The sequence below is a fragment of the Siphateles boraxobius genome, unplaced genomic scaffold, assembly GCF_051911475.1.
Source record: "Siphateles boraxobius isolate OS27281-9 unplaced genomic scaffold, OSU_SipBor_1 1, whole genome shotgun sequence".
Classification (NCBI taxonomy): domain Eukaryota; kingdom Metazoa; phylum Chordata; class Actinopteri; order Cypriniformes; family Leuciscidae; genus Siphateles; species Siphateles boraxobius.
In genome coordinates, this window is record NW_027508699.1 from 494,357 (window position 1) to 503,804 (window position 9,448).

At 41.4% G+C, this 9,448-nt stretch overlaps 1 protein-coding gene and 1 long non-coding RNA gene across 2 annotated transcripts; one reads left to right on the forward strand and one right to left on the reverse strand.

Moving 5' to 3' along the window:
* The first annotated feature begins 955 nt into the window (after positions 1 to 955).
* Positions 956 to 5,325, forward strand: LOC143741778 (uncharacterized). Its single transcript, XM_077234268.1, has 4 exons — positions 956 to 2,011; positions 2,580 to 2,735; positions 3,057 to 3,149; positions 3,521 to 5,325. Exons 1-4 carry the CDS (start codon positions 956 to 958, stop codon positions 3,827 to 3,829), a joined length of 1,614 nt encoding a protein of 537 aa, XP_077090383.1. The 3' UTR covers positions 3,830 to 5,325.
* A 728-nt stretch (positions 5,326 to 6,053) lies between these two features.
* On the reverse strand, positions 6,054 to 6,437 carry LOC143752233 (uncharacterized). Its single transcript, XR_013207396.1, has 3 exons — positions 6,376 to 6,437; positions 6,208 to 6,299; positions 6,054 to 6,107 (listed from the first exon to the last, which is right to left on the reverse strand). It is a non-coding gene; the product is annotated as an uncharacterized LOC143752233 (long non-coding RNA).
* Between the last annotated feature and the right edge of the window lie 3,011 nt (positions 6,438 to 9,448).

Here is a 9,448-nt window from a genome sequence, read left to right on the forward strand (position 1 = left end):
CATTTTGCCAGAAGGTGAGCCAGCATGGCAGGTAATTATAGATCTTAAGGACATAGTTGAGTTGGTTGTGGCTCCTGTTCATACAGAGGAAACTGTTGCATATCTTGAGGCCAGAATCTATGATCACAGACACCGCTATATTGAACTCTTTCCAGACATCAAGCTCCTACCAAAACATCACTATTTAGAGCACTATCCACAAATGATTCGTTGCTTTGGACCTCTAATTGCTTTGTGGACTATGAGATTTGAGGCTAAACATAGCTTCTTCAAGCAGGTCGCACGTCATACGAATTGCTTTAAGAATATAACTCGTTCACTAGCTATTAAACACCAGTTCATGCTTGCCTACCACACACATTCCTCCAGTCTCAAGAAATCACTGTTAGAGGTCACAGATGTCTCAATCATGCCTGTTGATGTCCTTAGTGAAGGAGTAGTTTCTACTCTGAACCAGAGATACCCAGATGTGACTGAAGTTCATATAGCAAAAAATGTGTCTTGCAGTGGTATACATTACAGTGAGGGGATGCTTATTGTACATGGATCTGTAGATGGACTACCTAAATTTAATAAGATCATTCAGCTCTGCGTTCTGAAGGAGAAGTTGTGTTTTCTAGTGAAAGATGTATGCGCTTGGTATAGGGAGCATTATGGGGGTTTTGAGCTGTCTGCCTCACCCACTGGAGAGGTTGCCCTAATTGAACTTGATGACTTGGTGGACCCTTATCCCCTTGTGGAATATATGGTTCAGGGTTTGCGTATGGTCATGTTGAAAAGATTCATCATCGTTAAAGGTTCGTGTCATTTTTAAACAAAAATAGTATGAGCTCTTGATGCCAGACTTACATAATCTCAAACTACTTTTTTTTTTTTTTTTTAATCACAAATATAACTAATTTATTGTTTCTTGTCCTCCTCCCTTTTTTCTGCTCTAGATTAAAGGTGTTCCAAAATGGCAAGTCCGGCTGTCCTGCGGATCATTTTTGGTGACGTGTCTGACTCTAGAAAACTGCACCTACCTTATGGAATTCCGGCATCACTGGAAGAACTACATGTGCTAATAAAGACATTCTTTCAATTGAAAGAGGATTTCCGGATGCAATACATGGATTCTGATTTTAATGAGTTCATAAACCTAACTTCAGTGTCTGACATTCAAAACAAAAGTACACTGAAAATAATCTGTAATCCTATCTTGTCACCTGTGGAGCCCTGCATCACTTTGTACACAGTAGACTCTTTTGGTGAGACCTCTGCTACCACTTGCTCAGAGCCTGAAACCCCTGTTTCGTCAATAGCCTCATCCTGCAGTGACGATACGCTGTACACATCAACACCGCATTCATCCCCAGAAACTCGGCCCTCACGATTGGCCTCCTGGCCAAAGGTTTTTCTAATCCCTAAATTCACCTATGAAGCTGAATTTGAACTACAACAGAAAAACACAGAGTTTGAGACCAATGGAACATACTTCAACCCTGGCCCAAAGCTAAAAGGGGTCATCCTTGATGGCCTTGCGCAAGAAATGATGAAATACACAAAGTATCCAAAAGACTATCAGTGTGAAGAGGTAGCAGCAGCTTTGACAAGGGCCCATCCTTGTCTGGGGCAGCTGGGATCCAAGACAGGATTTTGGGGATGGAAACAGTCGCTTAAGTATAAAATGCAAAACTTTCGTACGAAACTTGGCCGACTTGGACATCCTGAAATCCGTGTGAACTCTTTGAAACACAAACGAGAGGGCCAAGGCAAAGCTGCTGCCAACATCAAGAAGCCTAGAAAGGCTGAAGTTAACTATATTCCTCTGCACCCAAAAGGCGAGACCACAGAAAGCTTGGAGAACGAGAGAATTGCTTTATTGTCAGAGCTGAAAAAGCGTGACAATGAAGTGGTGATAAAAGAAAAAATGGGAAAAACCTTCTCCCACAGACGACTAGAGATTGTGGAGCAGAGGCCCCTGATAGAAGATTTTGTAAACAGATGGCCTGCCTTATTCCAGGAGAGTGAAGTAAGTAAATGTGTACATGTATGAGTTTACATTTTTTCTTATCTATTATAACTTTCTGCACAATTGTATTTACTAGTGCTAAAGGTTTACATAGTCAAATCAGAATTGTCAAATCTGGCCTATACTCGATTGATCATCTAATCGTGTGTGTGTATAATCTTGAGGAGCTGCAGTCTCTATTCACTAGTCACTGTACACTGTACCTTTATAGCTGAACTGAGGATTATTGTTAACCATTTTCTCTCTGCTCACCTGCCATTCACCAGTCTTGTGCTGAGTTGTGCATGCCTGCTGACAATTACATGCAGGTCTTTTCTAACTAGGCTTCTGTTTAAAAATGATTTAATAATCTTTGTGGTTCATCAATGGTGATAAAAGATTGGAACATCCTGCAAAGTGCACACAGCCATGCACAACACCGGCGCTGCTGGTGCTCGTTTTGTTTTCTTCTTCTACCACACCCGCACATGCAGACTGTACTATGTAAAATCAAACATTAAGCTCCCCCATAGAGCCACAATGGTGGTAATTAACAAATTTTAATGGCTGCATTTTGTTTATTTTTCAGGTAAATGCAGAGTTTATGAGGATCACCACCAAGCCACTGCAGTCAAAGTTCATGTCACAGCTGGACCACTTCTCAAACAAGCTGATGCAGATCTTCAAGAGCAAAGGAGGAGTGAAGGGGCAGAGGATTAAGGAAGTCCTGTCTATCACAGATTCGGTTAGTCGAAATGCATCTAACGTCCCTTTGCATTTATTGGGGTGGTTATTGTAAGGTTTTATTGTCCATAGTTCCTTATTTAAACACTTTATAAATGGCCTACTAGTATAGTGCTTTTATCCAAATATTATGTTTTTTTAATTTGGTTCATCCACTCACAGACCAATGTAAAACATTGCTTGTTGGGGGCATTTAGGGGTTAGGCATCCTGTTTAGACTGAAATGACCCTCTGATCTTAATTAGACAACCTGCTCCTTCTCTGTGTCACCATAACAACCACATTTGGCTAAATTGTGTCTCATTTTTCACCCCTGCTTCAGCCTGACAACATCAACACCAGGAGGGAGTGTATCCTGAGATGCCTCGTCATCTACCTCAATGAAGATCCAGACACCTTCTTCAAAGAATATCTGGTAAATTTATCACAGTATGTTTGTCATGTAGTGTTGAACTGTTACTCCCTCTTACTTCTCCCATGACACACTATTTATATTGACAGAGCCCTACAGAGGTGTTCTTATGTACTGGTGTAGACAAGTGATCGTACATGTTTTTGAGTTTAGGGGGGAGTATGAGTGTGTGCGCTTGGAGTGGGGAGGTTGTTTAGAGTTCTGTTGGCCTGGGGGATGAAGTTGTGCTGTTGATAATGGATAAATGCTTTTCTAGATGTATTTTTGTGTATGTCGCCATCACCTGTGAAGCCCTGCATCACTTTATGTCCCCTTATATCTCTGTCCATCTTTATTAAACACTTGCTGTGTTTTTCTGTGTTTGTGGTGTTCAGGCACCGGCGACCGAGGATGCAGAAAGGGACCTAGCAACCACAGTCATGGGGATTTATGTGATCCGAAGTGATGGGGATCAGGAGCCTGAGGACATTGGAGTTGTGATTGAAGGCATCAAAGTCCTGAGCAACTTGGGCAGTGTCATCATGGGCTTCGTAATGCTTTTTGGGCTCATTTATGCCCTTGATCTGAGTTTTCCAGACAACCTCAAATACACCTTCGAGTTTTTCCAGAAGATCATAATGAATTTGGATGGGCACAAGCTGAATGCAAAGATACAACAGTTGAAAATCAAGCTGTTTGCATAAGAGGACAAAACCATGCGACGATCTACCTTGATGGAGGGTTTAAGACTGAGATCACTTGGGCTTGGACAAGTGTTTACACCCAGAAAATTTGCCGATTTCACCTCTCCATCATAATTTCTTGACTCTTACCTCCTCCGTACCATTCCTCTCTACTTATTTGACTTCATGACTGTCGAGAGATATTAAAATTGATCTAAAAACAGCTCAATGTGCTGTATTTTTCTTTGATTGATAGTGGCCAAATTACAACAGCTGAAAATCAAGCTGTTTGCATAAGAGGACAAAACCATGTGACGATGTCCTTTGATGGAGGGTTTTAAGACTGAGATTACTTGGGATTGGACAAGTGTTTACACCCAGAAAGTTTGCCCATTTCACCTCTCCATCATAATTTCTTGACTCTACCTCAGTGCCACTTAATACTTATTTGACTTCATGACTCGAGATGGATTGAAGTTGATCTAAAAACAGCTCATCGCGCTGTATTTTTCTCTGATTGCGAAAAGCCAGAAGTCTTTTTTATTTATTTTTTATGTTGCAAGTGACATTTATGTTAAGTTATATTAAAATGTCTTCCTTGTGGTTTATAATCGCTCAGAATGTTTTGTGATTATTATTTTTTTATTTTGCTAGTCTTAACCGTGGTCCACAATACTTGTTTTTGTTACCACCTACGTCAACACACCAACCACCAAGGCTCTTTTTACTGTAAATGAACAGTAGTGTGGAATTTGCCATAGCCTATTGGTTTTTTCTTTCCCTTTATGTAAATGATAGTTCAAGGCAAGCAACTACATATACAGAGTTTTTGCACTTCATTCTATCCAGCTATAGTGTCTTTATTGTTGATGTTTGGGATAGCTGGGCATTCATTGTTTATCAGTATACTGTTAATTCAAGTTAATATACTTGTGTTTTATCTAGTAAAAAAGTTAATGTCTTGATATTTCTATTGAAATATGCTCTCCAGACATGTATTAGGATGCATACAAATCTGCTTGGAACAATATTTTCTCACTTATGTTTTTTTTTTTTTTTTTTACACAGAAAAAGTATACTTTTCACATGTAAATCCTTAAAAGGGGAATTTATTCCTACCTCATTAGAATTTCCAGAATTTATGAATATGAACACTTCTAAAGTTTCCTGATGGACACAAGATGTCTTCTACTGCACACCCATGTTCAGTGTATGTGCACTTTACAGCTTCAAGTTTCTACATCACATTAATATTAATTGAATATTGGATCAAACGTGAATTCCAAATTAGTTGTGATATCACAAATCATGCCAGTAGGCATGCCCGTTAAAACTGGATTTTCGATGAGTTCAGAGAAAATTCCCACTTTCAGCTGATGTGTGAAAACAGCATTTTATGTCTCCAACTCTGCACATACATGTTTGATTTTCACTGTGTAGAATAACGTAGAATGGATGGCACTTTTTTGAGTGGAGGGTCTCTAAGTAAATTAAGTTCAAATGTTAATGTATTTCAATAAAAAAAACATCAACCAGGTTTGTCTCATGTGTATGTTAATGGGGGATCAAATGAAAAATGATTTATATATTTAATTGATGATAATTTACTTTCCAATCATTATGTAAGTTTGAGTTGGACAAATGTAAATCAATTTCATTTAGTTAATGTTGTTATTTTATTTCAGCTGTATTTGGTAAAAGTTAGTTAGGCTAACTCAATTACATACTATTGTAAGTATTTGATAAAAATAAGTTAGCCTCACTCATTTATATTCTTTTGCATCTATTTGATACAAATGAGTTAGGCTAACTGATTTACATTCTGTTGAATGTATGTACTCAGTTTGAGTTGGGGCTACATATATTTATTGGATGGAAATCCTGCCCACAACTTAATTGAGTTCATCCAATGAATCATTTTTTTGAGTGTATGGTGAAAGGAAATTTACTGTTAAAACACAGAACCGTTTCTCTGTTTGAATTTTATGTAAAACCTTTTAATCCAACTTATTTAAACTTTGTATGTGCACATCCTGCAGGGAACTGGAATATAGTAATAAACCTGACATAAATGTGGCATCACATTAGATGATCCGCCTACTATTTGTTGCTGCTCTTTAATATTAAACTTTAGATTGTAGAAAGGGATGTTTGTTGTTTCTTTTATCTGGTCATGCTTACCACCAGCTGCCCATTCCTTTACATCAGATAGCCACTGTGACACCACTTCATCTGTGCAATCTAGCTCTGTTTTTAAGTCAGCTAGCCTTGCAGTCTCATCCTGGAGTCTCTGACAAGTCTGATGAACAGTGTTATACAATAATCAGGATTAAAACTTTGCATGATTAACAACAGGCCAAGTAAACACAACAAAAGGACACAATTTATAGGAGACTTACCTTCACATATCTTGTGGAAAGTGCCTGATGTAAAGAAAGATTTTTTTTCTCGTTCCACCCCATCGCATGCAATGTAAGCATGTCCACCCGAGCTGTTGAAAGCAAATAATGAGGTTATGATGATCAATCTAAAAAAAACTATATATGAATATTGCAAACTCCGGTCACCTGCTTTGGCCATATATTTGGTCGTCAGGGCACAACGTGAGAGGTAACTGTTCACTTGCTCCACCTCCTCACCAGCGGTTGTCCCTGCTCCTTCCTGGTTCCTGCCACTCCAATTAATCTGTTAGTAAAGGGTGGAAGAAATTAAATTAAATTTTATTTATATAGCCCAATATCACAAACCACAATTTGCATCAAAGGCCATTACATTCCATGCAAGAAATGGTTATGCAAAAAGACAAGATAATATAGTGTAGCTTAACTTATATTTCATATTATTAAATGTACATATGATGCCAAAATATTATACACACCTCACATTTAGTAGCATGGGCTCGAGCATGCATCACACTGAGAAAGGGTTTCATAGTGGTCAGTTCCTGAAGAGCAGGAAGGACACTAGCAACTTTCTCCAGGTATGTCCAGTATTTGCATGCCACGTCCATTGCGAAGAATTGTGCCTTGGCTGGCATGAGCTCCCTTTGAAGGTACAGAAGGTAGGCAAATATCTCCCCCCTGTACATATTAAGGGCTTTTAAAAGGAACCCATGGCGACACACAGCAACCTCCATCCCCTCTTCATCCAATTTTGAAGCCCTCCTTGAAGTTTCCCTCGCTGCTGTCCACTGGGAGTCCCCACATGTGCCTCTTCCCTGTGTCTATGACACACAAAACAAACATGACAAATCAAATAAAAGCAATGGTGTCATTCAATATATGGCATTTATTCTCTCAATTTGATTTTGTAATTGGTAGGCAGGAGTAATTGAAGTGGGGGTTACCTTTGTTATTGTAACAACTATTTTGTCAACTTGCATTTTTCACTGCTTTCTGTATGGTGTCGACAAAACTGGACACCGCACTGTCTTCAGCCACAAAGAGCCCCTCAAAAAAGCCAGGATCATCAGAGCTGAGGAAGAAAGAAAAATAGAAAATCCATTCATGAAATATATGAAGTAAGAAAATAAAACAAAAAGACTGGAAGAAAGATCACCTTCCGTTTCGGCGAAAGCGATATAGCTTTCTATTTCCATCTGCTGAAACAGCCAACATTTCCGGTGTGCAGGCTGGGCAGGTGAAAGGAGCACTACAGCAGAGCTGGTCTTCCTCAAATGATGCATATGAAAGCTCTAAGAAGCTGCGCTGCAGTGCATCGCCGTTGATAGTTCCAGACTGGAAAATATATCGAATGAAATAGTATTTTGATATTGTCTGCTTATGGAATGTTTTTTTATAAAATGGTTATAACATTTACACTTACTCTTCCTCCACACTTAGTGTGTTGTTCCAGCAGCTTTGCAAAGGCTTGTCTGGAGAATCCCGGAGATATGATCTTGAGTTCGTGAAGGGAGCTCTGGAGGTCCAGTGTATAAATTGTGGAATTGGTGATGGAGGCTGGCCAATATCCACTTTTTAGGAGGTCTTTAAAGTCAGGGGTCCACTGCTGCTGGCATGTTTGACATTCATACAGTGGCTGATGCAAGTCAAAACGCCCTTGGAACAAAAAAACAAAACAAAAAAAATATATAATACACACTTACCACATACTTAATTTTACAACACCTAGTTCATTATGCACATTGTGAATGGTTGAGAGACTGTCACGTTACGTTAAATAGAACCAAAGCGCAGACAGTAACTTTACAAAAGACGGTTTATTTTCAACCAGAAAACAAAAACCCACGATGGGGCAAACAAACAGTAACTGAAACACCGTTCCCTGAAGGAGGGAACGGAGGACGTAATCGACGTCGACTGAATGGGGATCACGCTAGGGAGCCTATCATCTTCGATTACTATTGAACGAGCCAATTGAATTTGGTGTGCGTGATTTGCATCACACACTCCGCCCCCGCGGCGTGGGTATAAATACGGAAGTGGATGCACGCACTAGTTGCTTTTCGCTGAGGAGCCGAGAGTAACCCGGGGTCAGCGGTGGTCCAGCGGTAGTGGCAAGGGGACTACGTCCTCCGTTCCCTCCTTCAGGGAACGGTGGGTTGCATACGCAACCAGGACGTTCCCTTTCAGTCGATAACGTCAGACGTAGTCGACGTCGACTGAATGGGGATAACCTTTGAAAACGCCACTAAAGCTGCCTCCTTCCAGTGCCTAAACAAAAGCCTCCTGATGCCCCCGCAAATTTAAGGCGGGGAAGGACAGGGCTTAGGCCAGGGAAGTCACTGCTGTTCCTACAGGACCACTGGGAAAGCGTTCCCCGTACTTTGGAAGGAAGGGACGCTGCGGAAGCCACATCCAACCCAGAGGGAGGTAATGTGGAGAATACACATATGAACTGGGCGGAAACCGGGCAGTCTAACATATGGAATGTCACTGGGGTGGCTCCAGCCTAAGACGGGGGGAGACACACCGGACAGTGACGGCAGAGAGACTCTGCCGAGGGAAGACACGGGCTCACCGCAGGGAGCCGTATCGTGCAAGAATACACATATGGGGTCACCGAAGGGACCGCAACATATGGACCCAGCCTAACACAGGTTCCAGTCTGCTTACCAGTGGTAGGCCTAACACCAGACGTTCCGCACGTCCGACGTCGGAGGGGTGTGGAGGAACTCAACAGGGTTCAATTTTAAGGGAACTCAACTGGAGTAGAAAGGCGCACGTATCCAGTCCATAGGAGGGGAATGGCGCAGCAAGCCGACACTTGAACCGGGCTCACGGTGAAACTGGCTTCATGAGAAGGGAGCCCACGTGAGGCAGCGGTTCAACTAGGTGTCGTCCAGCCCCCAACTCTAGAATCTGTTTTAGCAAAGCATATCGTCAACGCCCAGGCGGAGCACTTTACACTCATCATAGAGGAGCTCAACACCTAAGTGGACATGTTGCATCTCGGATCTTTGCCGAAATGAAGGCAAGCACTAAGTGCAACTTTGCATGGAAACAGCCTTCCCTCTCTGCTGAATTCCAACAGATATTTGAAGAGCTGGTCTGAGGTCTATGACTTGCATTCTGTACACGTCCAAGCGAACGGACAGAGAAGCCAGGGCTGGATCTGCCTCCTCCAGGGCAGCGCTTGCAGGCTCACCACCTGCTCCTATTACGGGAGAGGTAGGAACCT

Bases quoted from the DNA above. Each gene is read 5' to 3' on its own strand.
- LOC143741778 (XM_077234268.1), top strand. From the start codon at position 956: ATGGCAAGTCCGGCTGTCCTGCGGATCATTTTTGGTGACGTGTCTGAC. The intron at 2,736-3,056 runs GTTAGTCGAAAT...CCCCTGCTTCAG, and splicing joins TCCTGTCTATCACAGATTCG to CCTGACAACATCAACACCAG. The intron at 3,150-3,520 runs GTAAATTTATCA...TGTGGTGTTCAG, and splicing joins CCTTCTTCAAAGAATATCTG to GCACCGGCGACCGAGGATGC.